The following is an 18,485-nucleotide window of genomic DNA, read 5'->3' as shown; positions in this document are numbered from 1 at the left end:
GTAGTAAAAATAAGAATAAGCAATTACTGTTTGTATGGTTTTCACGCCGTTCCATTACCCATGGTGTTGGAGAAACTCCAAATAAGAAAAACTCATCTTAGTTAGTCCTAATGAAGACAAATACTTCAGGCAAAAAGGAGTGATTCCAAGAAATTGTTTACATAAAGGGAGTCACTAATTTAAGCCCCGTCAAGGATCTATACTTATAGATTTCTTATGCAAAGCTTGCATGGGACACCAACCTCGTCACAATTTTAGCCATCACCAGGACGATTCTGTGCATCTGGCTTTTGGACAAAAGCACCAGCAATTCAAATTATACACCAAATAGCCAACGAATCAGGCACAAGCAGCTCTGATCAGGGTGATGTGATAATCATTTATTTCTTATAATTGCCTGTTGAAATGATTGTCAAATAGAGATGCAGTAAGCAGTATTAATGCATTCTTTTCTTTCGAGTAAAGATACGTAAAATTGGGCCATCCGGCGCTAAACGCCGAATAGTTAGTATTAAGGCACCAAGTGTGAAATTTACTTCACGATCTCTTATGACTGACGATGCTAAGCTAATATTCACCAGTCGACAGTGCTTCGTCTCCTTCTTGAGGTTCGATTGTACGATACACTGTTCTGATGTATCGCTTCTGCTATAGAAGATATAGTTGATTACTATTGACCTGTTTATTAATTGCTAATTATGACAGTCTGATTGACTTTAATGATAAAAATAGAAATGCGCATATTTTCATTAAACAAAATATATTTATTATAAGTTTAGCGCCACCATATATACAGATATCATAATCCGCCCAATACGCACGCGGGATACCCATGTCACTAACTTTAATGACTATATGACTTGATGTTCCATGCAGTAGGCTGCATGTGATATTGCAGTGTAGATTTTTGTAGAATTAGTGGGTTCAATTCAGCTTAGCCATCTTTGTCGAGCGATGCGTAGATTCGATAGCCTTTTGTTTTATTCAAATAGCTAGTTGTATCGTGAAATGTCTGCCACAGCATTTGAATGCATTCATAACTTAAACTGTACGCATTACATTCTACGGATGGGAAACAACCTTTACGAAACAAGTATTAGTGTTGTTTAAATAACTTATAATGGAAGTCTTCTATAGGCGACCTTTGTGCCTAGACCATTTTTCTGGATGAACCTTGACTTTCCGCTAAATATAGTAGGCATACCAGAGCACATTATTTGTTTAAGCCAGGCCATAAAATGTGCCTACGTAAACGTCTAGCCGACCCTTCTTTGCTATGCCAATATTTTTACCGTTACACGGAGCACAGGGTCCCTTTACCACGCCTGAACTGCCTTCCCCATTGGTAATGAACTAGAAACAAAATGACCTTCCATTGTCCGTGCTTTCCCTCTGTTTGTATTTACAATGTAGTAGCCTATTCGGTGGATAGTAGATTCCTGAGTAAAAATTAAACCTTTACTGGTAACGTAAATCGAAACTATTATAAAGGCTGTGCCAGTAGAATATCATATAAGAACCATCCTGGCTTTCGGCTCTTCAGTTGAACTGGAGAAGTCAACCACATACAAACAAGCAAGGTTCTTTCAACTTTCTATCGCATAAGTCATTTTTTTAAAGTGTACTCCACCAAAAGGTTCATGGTGTTAACTCCGTTACAATAGATATGATAGTGTTCATGATAGTGAAATGCTTTTCTCAAGTGTTAACTGTGTTGATTATCATTGCTTATGCCGTAGCGGGTAAGTTCCTGAGCAAAACTTTCCACTATATATGTATATACATATAATGCTTGAGGCGTTTTTAATACGATGCGAATGTTCATATGTATAGCGAGATGTTTCCGGTCTGTATCAAAAAACAGGCATTGACGTCTGATAATATCATAAATATGTGTTTTTCGAGTAAGAAAGGTCATGTCGAATAAGAAATTATTGACTATCGATCGCGGCTACCATAGACAAAATTTCTACTGCTAGAATCATGATGCTGATTATAACAATAGGATCAAGTATTTACTTCCTAAGAAATTTCTATTTTGGTAAATTATATGGAAAGTATGTGTAAATGTTTATTTAAGTGTAATTTTTGAAGACATTTTAAAACGGACCAGTTATTGCCGTTATTTGAAAGCATAGTTCAGCATACACCAGTACATTATTCAAAGGACTCTCTATTGACAATGTCGATATCTAAAGAGTCCACTGTGAGATAGTAAAGGACATTTAACTCAAGCAACGTAGACTGAACCGTAATTGTAGATAGGCGCTGGATAATGTCTTTATGGCATTGTCCAGTGCCTATTTACGATTCATTAATGGCAAAGATTTTCAAAGAATTTTGTATTTTATATTGTTAAGAATACCATACTGATTCTAGTCAATCTATCTTTTTGTTATGCGCATGTGACATGGATTTCATTAAATAATGTAGCAAACGACACAAGAGACGACAGTAACTTCAAATTAACACAGACTATTCAAACAGTCCTGCTAACTATAACCGATTAAAAAACCAACGCATTTTGAATTTGAATTTTTGCTTGCACTTTCAAGGTGGAGAGAGGACTTCTGGTAATCACTGTAATTTCGGACGACGTTTAAGATTTAGACAGTAGTTAAAACTATAAAGCAATTCTGTAAATAGGATTAGATAGAGATTAAGGGTATTGGCGGGAGCAGCTTGTCAGTTGGGCAATGATCAGCAACCATTTGTGTGGATGGCATATAACGGGTGTTGACGGCGCTTTCTAACGATGCTGTTGGCAGTTACCGTGTACCGACAAGATTCAGCGTTAGTTCCGCCAAGTCGACGACTCGAAATTGGTATCTTCGTTTTCCGATTAGGTAAAATGAATCCCATCGCTCAGCGAGACTAGCGTGCACTGTCTCGAAGTCCAAAAGCTGTGGATGCGCAATTCACTGAAAGTGTAAGCAAAACATTTTTTTTCACAAAGATGACCTGTATGATATGTTGTTCGTAATTACGATGAACTAAACACTGATATCAGTGGTTAATCGCGAGATTACCAAGTTGGCGGTAATATAAAAGGAATTATCGTGAGAAAAACAGGTCAGTCGTGAGTCTAATCTTCAAAAAGTAGTTGTTGGAGGAAAAGGCAGGTGGCCGTTCAGTGGCAGGTGTAGATAGATCAACTGAAGATTAAAAAAGAAATGTAGGTTCATTTTTATCCTAAATTGTGCGAGTTGCTGAACAAGACTGATTTAGAACATATCGTTCCCAATGCCAAAAGCACAAATGCTCGTTTTGCAGGGTTGCTTCCGTGCCGTTCATTCAAGTTTCTAAGTCGCGCAAAAAGAGGAATAGTCTTCCGTCCAAATAGCTGAGTCATCGATGATAATGACTTAGGTGGCGATATATAAGTATTACTAGTAAAGCCCATTTGTTTTTCGCTACAGCTTTTATTTCCGCCTGAAAGAACACTGTTTCGTCTATTATCTAACCGCCACCTATGTGACGTAGTTGCTATAGTTATAACAACTACGTCAGTCGATATTGGTCTAAAATTTTTCACAACGAAAATACATCATATTAGCAACATTTAAAACATCCTATGTTGATTATCTCCGATAGCTTGCGTACCTTCTTGATATCTCTTAAATTTGTTCGCCAGGTGATTTCATAACCAGGAATAATGAGGCACTCCAAGCCAAAGATCGGCCAAGCACCAAACATAAAAAGTTGGTCAAAACTTAAACTTTAGTATTCTGATCTACTAAAAAAACAATTCTCTTTAACTTCATCGTAACCTGGATCTTCGTTTAAGCTATAAATTAGTTATAATATAACCATGTGAACATAGTGGGTTCAGTGTTATATAATAAGTTCAGCTGATTTCACTTGAATTTATATTATATTAATATTAATAACAAAAATGAAATTGAAAAAATCATGATTTAGTGCATGCACTCAAGTTTTTAATTAAAGATTTCGATCAATATATGCACGGCAGATTGTTCGGGAGTTTTAACAAACTTAGCTTCAGCAAACCACAGCGCTTCTCATAGCGCGATTCCTTCCATAAAAGCCACATTATACCCACACATGCCAAGAAAAGCAAATAGCCCTTCTGAAACTGATCTCTATCTTCCATACATTACCGTTAGCTCTTGTAAAGTTTTTATGCAATAAAGTCAATAAATGTTTTCAGTATAAATTAATATAGGCGAATATTGAATGGTAAATTCGACACAAAAGAGAACTACATGATCACACTGGCCGAGCATAAAAAGGAATACAGAAAATAACATGCCAGATCGGATTTTGGTGGGCACGACAAGATTTAAAGAATCTACTTAAAAATGTTCACCAAATTCCATTAGCCGGAGCCAAAAAGTAAGTTACGAAAAGTTTTACATAGTGTGTTAGTTATTAAAATAATGAAGTATAAGGTCGAATCTGATCGTTTATACTCACTCCGTCACATGTATGAGCCAATGCATAACGTTTACATTGATCTTGTAGCGCTATCTAGAAGGAGCAATTTTTTGGATGGTAATGAATCGCAATACTTGCGACCCCAGCATAAATAGAAGATAGAAGAAATACTTGAGAATTATATTGAAACAAAAAAAAATTTGTAAATAGGTTGGAAGGCCGCACAACCCTTAGTCTAGGGGCTTTGTAGGAAACGTTGTTAAAAACCTTTCTTCTTTAGATTTTTGGGCCTTCTTTGACCTGGATTGTTTCACAATTTTCGTCTCGTTTAGATTAGGCGCCTTCGGTCTCGTAGCCACGCGGTCCACATGTTCGAATACTTCAGCTACTCAAAGCTTATCTAAAGCGCGTCTTGTAAACAAGAGATTTAAGTTATTTTAATCTGATTTACCTGAAGGTGCACAATAAAATAAAAGCGCGCGGTATTAAAGGACAAAAAGCATGCTGGCTCTGCATTCATGGCGAAGTTCTAAACCCGACTGCTAATGGTGTGTCGCGATCACTATCCAGCATTGTCTGAGGAGGAAGCTGTCTCCTGGTAAAGGCTCAGTATGTATTGATTAAAACACCAATGAATATGTGCTTAATTAAAATATGATCCTTAGCAGAACATCATCCAATTCGAAGCTCTATTTATCTCACGAGCTTGAAATTCTCTAAAGTCAGTTTTATGCAATTGCGAGTCAAATACGTAACACACCATTCTATTTGCGTATGCGTCACAGTTAGTTGTTCCAGTGAAACGTAGGTACTTTCTTGAAACGAGTTAGCAACTTGATCGATCTTCGAATTTTTGCTAACAAGACCGGACATTTCGCATTGAATTGAATTAGCTGTTACAGTCAAACCGGCGGAGTTTGAAATTTTTATATTTGACTATAAAATACTTTAGTCTTCTCTAAGCTTATAAGTGAAAATAATTGATTTTCGCTTATAAGGTATAGGAAAAAGAGTTTAGAAGGAGAATAACATAACAAAAACATCCTCTAATTTCAAAAGTCAACAGTGTCTAATTAGTGCAATTAGGCAAAAGGCATTAAGCGTCAGTAATGCAATGGTACAATTCAAGAATGCTGACTGAAGTGTTGAAAACCAGCCGGGAGATGGCCAGTTGAAGGGATCTCATATGGTTTGAGGTGAGGCTTGATCTCTATGGCCAGCGGGTGAAGAACCAGGTGGGAAAATGGTGCCACCCTGGAACCATCGAGTTCGGTGGCAGTGACGAAAAATTTTGACTAGAAAGTGATAGTAATGCTTGCAACAAGCACAAAAGGGATCTGCTGCTATGAGATACTAGCCGAAAATAAAGCAGCGAACACAACTTGCTTCTTAAATTTCTCAAAAGACCCATAGATTGTTAGCACGGCAATCGAAAGCACGCAATAGGCTTACTTGGTGACAACGTCAGCTTATTACCATACCCCATTTGTTATTTAGATTGGACTAAGGGGTACCCAATGTTAGGTCCAGCTTGCTTATATTTCCGATCTAACTCCATGTATAAGGGTGATCATATCACACTATTGATATACTTCAAAAAGCCATAGAAATTAAATACGGGAACGCGAATGGTAGCTATATGGCTCCAAAAAGTGCCAGAGCGCTGTGTGCACTATTGTATAAAATAGAAGAGTATTTCTAAAAAATATTAAACTATTATTCTAGCCCAACTAAAAAAGTTATTAAATTTTCAAGATCGTCCGTTGAATCCGTTTGTAGCAATGTGTAATAGATTTAACCTTTCAAAACGTAATTTACATTTTCGCAGTTACCGTTATATTTACTGCCCGTAAAGGATCCCTACTGGTATAATGAACTCTACATAATATTATGAAATTAATCGGCCAATTAAAAGCCGGTATGAGCGGTTCGCGTAATAGCGTTCTCCAATATCACATACCAAGGCGATTGGCTTAAAGAATATTTTGAGTGTTGGCTGCTAGGCTTGTAGTATTTTTTGCTGTGTTCTGAATGGCAGCTGAATATCCTCGGATTGTCGTAATCGCCGTAAAAATATGCGCTTACGCCAGGTAACCTAGTACTACAGAAGAATTAATTTAGAATTTAATCTTTGTTTTTGCCTGTGGCTCCATTCAGCGGTCGATACTTTTGTGTAATGTTTCGAAGGTTTAACAATATTATCTGGTTCGTGCACTTGTCGGTTCTAGCAGTAAGTCTTTTGGGTCGTTGTTGTGAACACAGAACGTCCGTCGCCGGGTTTAACATAACTAGTGTATCCTTTCTTTGTCTAATTGACCATCTTTAACCGTGGCGTTCGATGGCAATGTAATCTAATTTGGACGGCTCTTTTCGTTTATTGACGACTAAACTCGTTTTCGTTTACATTCGGCTAGCTTCATCAATTTTGTACTTCTTCTGTGCCATGTCAATTTATTTCCAAAGATTGCATCATTACATTGTAGCCCTACGCTATCGTTAGTGTGACAAGTTCTAACTTCGCCAAGAAATCGGACTTAATTAGCGCCGTTCGTTGCTCAAAGTTAGTTAGAGTTTTTGAATATTAGGTTGAAGTTAGCTAGCATCAGCATTAGTATTGCGATCTGTATAACTGAGTTCTCATTAGTGTCTTCGCTTATATTTATAGGGCACTGTCGCTTTAGCCCTTCTTTGGAGAAAATAATTTTATTTTTGGAAAAGAAATTTTTTCAGCTATGATCTGCGTCTCGCTTGTATTGTGGTATCTTAAAACTTTTCGAAGAGATTTTAGTACTGAATGTTTAAGTTTTTGAATTCCACAAAAAGTCTGCAGCGTAAACAAGATTGGCAACGCCGGACTGCCCTCTTTTAATTTTAATTCCAAGACCTCGTTTCGACCTTTTCAGATTCCCACTTCCTGTGGCGTGCGATTAGAATGTTTTTGTCATATCCCAACCTAATTATTGCGGAGTTCATGTCATATCTGTCTAGAATCTCTAAGGGCTTATTTCCATTCACTTTGCCTTATGTTTATATGGAATCAAAGAAGGAAAATATTAGTTCTTTTTTCTATATTAGCCATATATATCATTGGCAGCAGTATAAAGATATTGAATAATTTCTTGCCTGTTGTTTCTGAATATCTTTTGCAATTCTCCAAAAATGATTTGTTCCTCCCTGCATACCTCTGCTTGATGAAAAATCAGCTCTGCGATTCATTTATCAAGAGAGGGGGAAATTATGATAAACCAATGAGTTGTGAGTCCCTATTCTGGGTGAACTATCCTCCAGTAAACATACACTTTCTTAATCATAGAAACATAAAATTGCGTCGATCTTAGCCGGTGTGTTATTAAATAGGTATGCTAAATGCATATAGCGCTTTCTTACTGTTATTCCGGCTTTCTTCATTTTATTAAGGCTGTTGATGGTATTGCGACCAGTGCTGCGACGGACATACTTGATAGTTTCCAAAGCTTTTTTCCACTTTTTATGCAGTTAAACTTTGCCACAGGTTGTACTGACGGGTTGTTTCCTTTTATTCTATTCTTCAACAACCTTTCTCTTTGACTAGATTTTCCATTTTCATGGGGGCACTTCTTTCCCGTTATTGTCTCTTCTGGCTACAGCTTTCATCTTTTAGTGGTTCAGCTTGTATACATATCGCCAGGAACGAAACAACCATTCCTGTTGCCTTATCTTCCTTTTTTATGCATGATTACTTCCCTGTCACATCGAGCTGGGATTACTTCTGACAGCCCGATTACGGTCTGTTGTATGTTTTTTGTTTTTTACTTCTCTTGTGCAGCTGCAGAACGATTGCAGCGCGCTATCACTCTTGCCCATTGCCATCTACATATCGCTCTATTGCCTTGGGTGCATTCTCTTCAAGGCTACGTATTTTCCGAAACTCGTGTTGCCATTTCTTAAGGCATCTTGATGTCAACAAGTCATACTCGTCTTGTTTTTTCAAAGGGCGTTATATAAAAACTTGAACTATACTGCCATCAGGTCTTTGCATGTAACCTGATGTGGTCTACTACTATTTTTACCATGCTGAAACACTTGGTCCTGCAGGGTGTATACTGTTAAGCAGGATTTTGCCTCATGTTCCCTATTTCACATTTTTCAGTTGCTTGTTGCACTTAGTCCCGGGATGGCTATGACTGAAGGAGTATTCCACTGCTATCTCTATTTTAAAGGAAAGCTAGGAGCAGATATTCAGTGGGTCAGCTGAAGCTTTGTGATGAAAGAACAAAATAATTTTTTAAATAAAAGACGAAGTGTTTGGCGAATTTCCCTGCTAAGAATACAATTCCGGTGGCGTGGAGGATCATTTCAGCATCGTTTAAGCTGACGATAAAATAAAAAGAACTGAAACAGACTCACAGGGTTACAGCAATAGCGTAACATAAAAACTGCACCGTACTCTAGTTTACATTGAGCACGTTTAAACTTGGTTTAGATTATATTGACAAAGAAATAGGACAGTGATGGTAAAATCTAGTGTGTGTACGCAAGTGGTATATGCGCGAGAACAGAACGAATAAATATAGGTTGATGTATAATGCAATTCGCTACCAAAGAGCTTGACTAACGAGAGCCGATTGGTCCTGGTGTTGCATTATCAAAGTTAGCTTAAGTTTTTTCAGCTGTTGTTCTTTATCAAGGCATTATAAAAGCCTCCATCGAGATCAAAATTTACTAAAGATTGCGTAACTAAAAAAAGATGAATGCGCTTCTAAATTATTATACCATTACGTTTTACATACATATTTAACGGTTTTCCATATTAAACTGCTCTATGTTTTGGAAAGTTTGGATAATACTTTTTTGTATGGGTTGGGCACTACAAAGCGAGGTTATATGCGTAAGCCAAATGTGTATGGCTCAGCACCGACGGTTGGGTATTCCCCGAAATCGCTACCCACTAATACTCGATTTCTCTCTTTACTGAGAGTAACGCAGTCTTTACTTAATTTTCCTACAGATCGGTGGAAAAAAGTACTCGAAACACTGGGCTAGGAAACACATTAGTCGAGTTTCCCATCTCTACAGAGCTTCTGGTCTCAGATAATCATTCTTACTGCCGCGGCTATCCATTAAACCCGATTCTTCAGCATAATCCTTTTTTGCAAGGAATATGAACATTCTTCTTTTGCTGAATCCTTCTGTTCTTAATTAAAATTTTTCCTGCGTCGGTGCCAGCTTTCTTTGAGATAGACAAATAAGACCCCTCATACTACTAATTAGTGTCTGCCTCAGCGCTTGCTATGTACTTGCACCAACGTCTTGCAATAGGCTAGCGCATAGTCATTTGTCTAACAAGGCCTTTACTGCCTGGTGAGAGCGACTTTCCGGGGCTCTACGTGACGTAAAAAACTGCATGGGGTGATATGTGACTTCGCCGCAAAATCTACCTGTTCTTCCATACTTGGGATTTATATCCCTAGTCGAAACCCAAGGGCACCTCTTGGTATTCTACACCAGTTAGTTCGGCAAGCACGTAAGCTGCCTCAGCTGAAATTTCCCATCTAATTGTTTCGTAGGCTTTGCCGTTCTTTAATACCATGATGTCTTAAGGCTAAAGAACGCTAAAGTTAAAAGCACAAGCGAGTTTCAGTAACAACAATCCGGTAAGGCTATATGACTCTAAGGTTTAGAGGGTCTTTGCATCTCATGAAAAACCTGCTTTGTTAAGGAAAAATTTGCCTGTGGCCTAATTCACACCGAGAAGGCAGCTATGACATCGATAGTTCTATGAAAGCGGCACCTCTATTAGTGACTGTCCTCTTTTGAAAAAAGCTCTACGCCAGTTTGATTAAATAAGGTGATGTCTTTCTCTGAGGCAACGTAAGATAAATCCCCATGGTAGACTGTTAAATGCTTTTTTGGCATCCTTATATTTTCAGGAAGAGGTCTGATTATTGATGCCCGTATAAGTATTGGATATGGATCCTATCTGTAGCTATTAGTACGAATTTTATTTTCCTAAATCCGTGGGGACTATTCCGCATAGATCCGTTTCCCTTTGCATATTTTCACAGGCGTCTCATATTGTTTTCACCTAGTCACTTCAGAAAGCTAATGGGTGAATATGACCTCTTACCTTTCAACATAAAAGCTAGCTCAGCATCCTTTCAAACTGAAGACAGGACGCCAGTCCTGAAGATGTTTGTGCACACTTGGGCAGTCAGCTCAGAGAGTTTCTTATATAATAATTTTGTGATTAGTGGCACTATCAGCATTCGGCGCCTCACTGGCGTTCCCCTACCTCAAAAACTTGCCCAATCAAAATCGCAGGGAGTATTTTTTTGCATCAGAAAAAAACAAATTCCGAAGGGCCAAAGTCATGAAAATAATATTTTTATAACCTTTTTACCTCAAAAAAAATTACTTTTTTCATCCACTTTATTATCATTTGAATGATTTTGTATGGCCGTCTCCATGAATCCTTCCATACTTCTTCTAAGAAGTGGTCCCGCTTTTTATTCGTACTATGCTGCATAGCAGTAGTTACCGATATTAAGTCGTCTGTGTAGGCCACTACGTTTACTCTGTGGTATAAATAATGTAAGCACTCTATCGTTAGAAAAATTACACAGTATGGGTCCCAGATGGAGCCCTGTGCCATTGCTGTACTTATCGTGCAGATTTTTCGGTAACCTTGATAGCTAACGATAATGCCGAAAATATGGAACCATCCCCTTGGCTTCTAAAGACACGTCCTGGTTCACCTATTGAAAGGCATGTATACCGTTTATAAAAATAGCCGAACGGATTTCTCATCTTCCGCGTCTTTGTTTTGTTTTTTTTTAGGCGTGTTCTAGGATCGGATTGAGGTAATCTATCCTTTTTAAACCAGAACTGTTTTTTGCAAGCGTTGTTTTTTTCTTTATTACATAACTCAGTCTGGGCATAATAAGGGCTTCGGATGCATTATCCACTGTACTAAAAAGGCAGAGTGATTCGTATGAACTAGGTTGCCAATAAGGCTTACCAGGAGTTGATATGAGTACCAGCTTAGCCTCCTTCCAATTTTTTGAAAAGTCTTGCAAAAAACCTAGTCGACATATATCAGAAGATTTCTGGATGGTTGGCTAATAAGCGCTTTACAATTTTAGATAGTATTCTAACTGTCTTGGTACTTTCTTCACCACTGGTCTTTCACCAGCTTTTACAACCTTAGTCTGATAAATTCAGTATTGTTCCAAACCTCAAAATGCTTCGACAGCAGCTTTTCGATTGTCTCTGTGGTCAGTTAATTTGGGCAGCATTCTAGCAGGTTTGCCTCAAACAAAGTTTTTTAGTCGTTTCTTTTTGGACAGCTTATTGCTTCTTTAAGCTCTTGCTTTTTCTTTTCGTTGCTTCTCATGATCTCCTTGTAAGAGTTGGTTCTGGCCTTTTACCTTAAGGTACTCCATTGAAACCCATCCCCTAATTTTGGCACAAACGCCCCTGGTTCTGCCTTCCTAGTTTCCTCGAGCTTTTTTCTCCACTAGTATTCAATCTATTAGTCTTGCTGAAGTTTTTCCAGCCCTGCTTCTGGGTAACTAGTACTTTCATCACATCTTCATGTTTAAAAACGTTCTAAAGTGTACGGTAACCGCTGCTAATGCCGTCGAGTACCTCTTTGTTTAATTTCTCGGGGCTTTAATCAATACCTATTTTGGTTTCCCGTTTCGTCTCGATACCAAAATTTGAGCAGTGACCAAAACTCGGTACCAAGTTATCGGCTGCTACCTCATAAAGTACTCTACTTAATTTCATAAATCAAGTTCCTTTGACCATTGAGTCTCTTCAGCTCATCTACAACATGCCACTCTCTATTTGCTTCTACTAGTAGGTCCGCACGGGTAATCAGGTCTATGCAGACCCCTTGTCTATTTCTGTAGAGAATGTGTTATGTTCCTCTTGATTAACTAAGTTTTTCTGGTCCACCGCTTAGGAAAACGCGCTACCGGGGATAAGCCGCATATGCTCTTTTAGCTGATGACACCTGATACGTCCAGCAACCACCATCCTATTGCTTTTTCCAAGCCATCCCATAGGTAGTCAAAAATTCTTTAGCAGATTTCATAGATATTATCTATAGCACCGACGGATTCAATTCTAAAGAAAACTGTAATCGTTTTCTTTCTCTGACAGCAACCTTGGTGGCTGTAATAAACAACCATACATTTGTTGTCGTCGGAAATTTGCGTAGCCATGTCTTCACAACGGCTTCGAGACTCTTTGTCAACGTTCTTAATGGTTATATCGATCGGCAGGCCATTTTATTTCAGAACCAGCCGGCTTTTGTTACTGTTTTTTTATTCAGAGACTAGGTTGATATCGACCTTCTGCTGTAGCAACTTTAGGGCAATACTTTTCACGAAGACGAAGCCTATTTTAAATGGGTTCAATGTAGGGCCCTGACTTTAGTTTGAACTTATTTCCGCCGACACCACTACTTCGTAATTATCGACTTGTTCCTTATGCTTCTCTTTAAACCAATCGGGAGATGTAGAAGTACTACGGGTTAACAGGATGAAGTGGCTGTGCCACTGGATCAAATTTTCTACCGTTCTAATATGTGGATAAGGTTATCTTATTATCTCGCTCTACGGTTGATACAAAATACCGACGGCATTTCTTCTATCCAATAAATATAGCTTAAGAAATTGCTATCCCCTGTGAAAAATTGGATCATAAAATACATGAGCCCCCCCCCCCGGTTTACTAAGGCAATCACTGATTATCAGATTAATGTTTCTCTGGGTCTACCGGAATAAGCACTGTGTTGCGCCGTTCTTCGATCTGTGTGACCTTTCTGATCTGTGTGCATATTGTCCTGTACCTTTGAAAAACCCTGAATATTGAGACCATGGTTCTGCGGATTGGTTTCCAGTTGCTCCATGTTTTCATCGTGAAAGATGTTTAGACCAATGCTCCAAAGAGTCTTATCAATTTTACAACAACCATACCCATTCTCTTCCTCTGCTTTCTCGATCCATGGATATTGGGCATGTGTGTAACCAGTTCAACCGCTTCCATTTTTGCTTTACTATCATTAGTCTGATGTGCGGTGCTCCGCAGAATCCTGGGTACACATGCAGTCCGAGGTATTTAGCCATCCTCACGATCATGATCCTTAGATTTTGTTACACTGAGTCTCTCCCAACATAGCTTCTTGCTTATAATAATTTCGGCTTAGCTTCTGGTTAGCGCTTGGTTTCGTCTATGTCCTCTCAATCATAGGGCGGGCTTAGCAAGTGCTTTCCGATTCTAATTCCTAAGAGGTTCGAGCCTGTATTGAAGCTGGCAGGTCACCGGTATACGCTATAAGCTTATAGTCCATAGTAAGATCTTCCTGTTGCTATAACTTGTTGTAGTAAGGTTCTACAACTATACTCTGAAAGTAGAACCATGCGAAATCGAGGAGTACGTACCTTTGCTGTACGCCACGCTGTCTTTCAAGGAGTCCAATATCATCTTTTTTAGATATTCCCAAACGTGACCTTCTTTGGGCCTTCGCAAAATAACCTTTTACAAGAGAGTGTTGAACCTTTAGCATTTAAGATGATTGTTAAAAACAAGTGTCTGCTTTTATTTGAAGCAGCGTTGCCTGTCTCCGCTTTATCTACCATTTGGTGCATTGCTGACACAAACAAGCGTTTTTTTCTGGGACCATACTAACTGTCAGATGCCAAAAAGCAACCCGTTTTTCCTTTAGAAATTTGTGTAGCGGTGTCTTCACAACGATTTCGAAAACCTTTCCCAACGTTCTTAGTGATTATATCTATCGATAGGCTCCTTTTATTTCATGAATCTGCAAATCTTTTGGCAACATCTTTCCATGCACAGTTAGAAATTTTTGATAGGTAGTTGATGGTAACTTACTTTTTCTATTTTTAAGCAAAGACTAAACGTTGGTTTTACTGTGAGTTTTGAACCATAAGTGTAGGCTAAAAAAATTCGTTATGTGAACACAAAAAATATTGGTCTCCCCACATATAATTTCACAACATCTAAAGAACATTTGCGTGAATGACTTGATTAATGAACAGCTGAGCTAAACGTAGTGGTTTTGATCAAAACTTTTCGCGTGGGCTAATACTTCATGCGCTATCGGCAACGTAGTGGTTTAGAAACATGTTGTTTGCCTTTATGTATGCTTCATGAACTACCATCAACGTATTTCATTTTCTGAAATATGCTAAGTAACATTGTGTTTAACGTTGCTTCATATCAGTGAGCTGTTTTATTCCAAATTCCAGATTTTATGACAAATTGCCTATTCGTTCCTTAGTGGGTGTTTATTCGATATCTATCGTTTTTTGACTTAAAGCACTTTGATCATTATTTTACAATAAGCCCGTTTCGGCTTGAGAGTTAACGCTGATCTCTACAAGTAGGTATTCACTAGATATGACCCTAAACTCTTTTATATTCAAAGAGTCGTTAGAGCCTATCCGACGCTAGTGGCAGCATGGCTCTACGATGAAATATGGTGCAAATGTAGTGTATGAAAAGACATACTAATTAATTAAAAATAACACGCCAACGTTAGGTAATTAACTTTTGGCGCGTGGTGCATTTGTATTAATTTTCTATGTTATGTGGTGTCTTTTCTTATTTGGCTTCTGGCCGCGTTACATTTTGTACTTGATGTACTGTCGTTACTGATTACTAAGTTTGCTCGGTTCTTACATTCTGATCATGAACATGCGTTTTTGTTTTGTTAAATGAGACGATACTTTTTTTTCCTAACTACTGGCATCAATATTATTTGGCCTTTATTTATGGAGGTTTTTATGGTTGCGGATTTTCATTGTGCATTCTTTTAATTGGAGTGGGACTTTGGTGTTCGCTCACTCTAGTTTGCATCGGCTTGCATAGAAATCACCTGATCTGTGCCGTTTTAATGTGAATGATGGCAAATTATCTTATGCTTATCTGACGGAAGATTGAGTAATAAGATCACAATCATTTCTTGTCGCTATTATTTGTTGATACAGCTGCTTCTCCCAGGCGATGAAAAGGTTTGTCACACCGAAGGTCGATCTGAAGCCACTTGAGGGTATCTGAACCAAGCATTATATTTCCTATGTTAGTTAAGCTCTCTAGATAGGGAGCATCTCCTAATACATTAAGATACATTTTACTGAACCAATAATCTGGACGGTCCTAATTGCCTTCAAGATTCCTTAATATGATGCACTTCTTTTTTAATCTCCACCGATGTTTTAATCACTCTAGTTCTTTAAGGGAGATTGAATTAGCAGCACCTGACTCTTCATTCAATGAAATAATGCAATTTTAAGCATTAGCGACGTCTGTCTCATGTTGATACATTGATGCAAGGTTTTCATGCGTATTTAACTCTCAATTCAAGTACCACCCGAACGTGTGGATAAAAAACACTTTTTTGAATGAAGACTCAGGTCATTACCTGTAAATCGTGGCCTTACAAGATTTTCTTATATAAGGGATAGCTGAGCGTTTTGAGTTAGATGTCAAGTAGTGTCATGAAGCATTGCTTGAAGGTTGGCTCCCCGTAAGAAACGATGTTCATCTGCACCCGATTTTAACCGATACGTAGACCTGCTCAACTTCTATAGGCAAACACGGTATTGCTAAAGCATTACGCGAACATATAGAGCGCAAAAAGATCTCTGAATGTTCTCCGGATTAAAGCATTTTAACAAGGTATAACATTTAGTTCTACGCAGGAATAATACTTATTATCACATAGGGTCCATATCATTTTGAGAATTGTTGTATGTTTGGCCAGGCATTAACGACGCCTATTGGCCGCATCAGACCAATTTATTAAAAGGATAACCATAGTAGATATGTATCAAAAAGCAAAGTTATAAAGATTGTAAATGTAACAAAGCAATTGCTCTGCTTAGCTGATCTTGCTATAGCTAGACAGCCAGATCTTCATCATCAGAAACAAAAAAAAAAGATCGCTTTTTCTAGCGAGAACTTTTCAACAAAAAGTTTACAGCCATTTTGATTCCGCTAAATTCTTTATAAAATCGCTTTAGTGATCATTTGGAATGTATGCGAATACAACATTAGCATTCGCAGATTAAAAATAACTTTTCGAAGCTTGGGGACATTTGCTTGTTTATAACGGTGCTTCCTTCAGACCTTTGGCGTCTATAAAATGACCCCAGGATAGATCTCAGACAGAGATCACAAATCAGCATTTAATCAGAAGCATGCAGCGTCTGCAGCATGTATTTATTCCTGTTGCTCCTGAGACCGACTGAAATCTTCTTGAGTTCGATGAGAAAAGTGGCGGATGAACCTTGGCCGCACGAATAACGTAAACCCTACAACCAGAGGGGTGAACTGACGAGCTTTGATAGTGAGGGGGTTACGTGTCAAGCCCAGATTGTACCGCTTGCACAAGCTAACTCTACGGCCAGTCAAGATGACAAAGCCGGTAGGGAAAAACGACACAAGTAATTGTGCAGCGAGTTGGAGCTGGGTTGGCAAGTGTTGGATGTAATGCCGTTGCCACCGGCGTGAAATTAATTTAAACTGCTTCAGACACTGGCGCATTAGACATTACTTACGTCGCCGTCCCAATAATAAAGTACACATAGCGTCCCTCTGTGCTCATGAAGTTTAAATGCCTGTTAAAGACGAGTAACTACAAGTTAATGAGATTTAAATTCTGCCGTTCGTGTTGTAATGTACTGATGTTGTTCGACACCAATGTCAGAATATGATGAATCAATGTGAGTGGGTGTATTTCTTTTATACATATGAACAAAACCGTTAGCGGGTTTCCTGTAGTAAAAAAGCACGGCTAGCTCTCAAAACAGTCTCAATTCTGAAACTTACCTGCTCTTTTTATGTCAAAGCAATACCTACTGTGCCGACGGTGAGCGTCCTGGCATTTCTTGTACGCCACCTGCGATTAGTTACAACGTGCTCTATCAAAAGCTAACCAGTGCGATCAGCAGCAAATCTATTACTCGTTGTGTTATTCGCGTAATACAGTAAATTTATCACCCTTATTAGAAACGCTTTGAAAGCTTTTTAATTAATTTTTTAAATCTCTTACTATATGCTCTGCATTTACATTGGCATCGGAGTTTATTATTAGTGTAGTTTCGCGCATTGGGCTAGCAGTCATACAATGGAGGTATTGTGAAAAGAGTAGAAGGAGGTCAACGTGCACGAAACAACTACGTTCCATACTAACTATGTAAAAGGCACTTGAATAACGCGCGCGTATATGAGGCTGACCTCCTTATCTATCCAAGTCAAATTATAGTAGTTTGGCTTCACTTGCTTAAGCGACAAAGGCATGCATGCCATATACACTACCCTTCAAATAATAGCAGTTTTCTTTAGCGTCTTAATCCCCTAAGTTCCTGTAGTAGCTCATAGATTGTAAACTGTTGGTGTTTACCACGGCAAGACAGAACTCATGAAACTCACACTCTACCCACCAACTTCCACAAGGAAACCATAAGTCGGAATTCGACATGGAACCAAGTTGAAACGAACTTAAGACCAATTATTACGGAAAGAGCCACGTATGGCGAAAGATAATGCTTCTTTAAGTATTTTTTACGGACTTATATCAACAGAGGATATCTCCTTACAACTTATGGTTATAAGTACTATGAACATGGTATCAAGATTGGACGGTAGGCTCCTCATCCTTTATATAGTCTCTGTCATAAAGTTAACTTCGAGCTTTTTCCTTATCGCAGCAATATTACCTTTCGCAGAACATTTGCAGCTAGCTTGGCTATCAAAACAGGTAGTTCCTTAAGGAGGTTCCTATTCGCGACAAACAGTGCATTGCCCACAGGCGCTTTTCTGGCCGTAGTTCGCTCTCCTACTCTAAAAAGCTTATTCACTAGTGACGTTCGCAATATTTTCCTCAACGTCTAATACAATCTCGTATTCTGTTCTTTTGAATCCAGTGTAGTTCGCAAAAAGGTTTTCCGTTTTTTTTTCTATCACGTTTGGTTTGCGTATTTAGACTTTCTTGTGTAAGAGGTTAATCTCGCTTACAGGACTTCACTCCTTTGTACCTCATAATTTTTGTTACGTATTCGGATACTATTGTCTAC

General features: G+C 38.5%; 1 protein-coding gene and 1 long non-coding RNA gene across 4 annotated transcripts in view; both read left to right on the top strand.

The window, feature by feature from the left end:
• Window positions 1-1,411: 1,411 nt before the first annotated feature.
• LOC111253279 (trypsin-1-like) overlaps window positions 1,412-18,485 on the top strand; it is a 33,537-nt gene continuing 16,463 nt past the window's right edge. For 2 of the 3 annotated variants that reach the window (XR_015316231.1, XR_002674551.2), the window contains exon 1: window positions 1,412-1,742. Coding sequence is in view for 1 of the 3 variants with exons in the window: in XM_022812453.2 (XP_022668188.1) it covers window positions 1,667-1,742 (76 nt within the window). In the remaining 2 variants the exon portion in view is untranslated. The remainder of the gene's footprint in view (window positions 1,743-18,485) is intronic. The other variant, XM_022812453.2, reaches the window with a different exon arrangement.
• LOC147755110 (uncharacterized) lies at window positions 2,601-4,724 on the top strand. The gene is made up of 3 exons (XR_015316232.1): window positions 2,601-2,929; window positions 3,635-3,701; window positions 4,172-4,724. It is a non-coding gene; the product is annotated as an uncharacterized LOC147755110 (long non-coding RNA).

This window comes from Varroa destructor, unplaced genomic scaffold (assembly GCF_002443255.2).
Source record: "Varroa destructor unplaced genomic scaffold, Vdes_3.0 BEIS01000006.1, whole genome shotgun sequence".
NCBI lineage: Eukaryota > Metazoa > Arthropoda > Arachnida > Mesostigmata > Varroidae > Varroa > Varroa destructor.
This window is presented reverse-complemented; position numbering and strand designations above follow the sequence as displayed.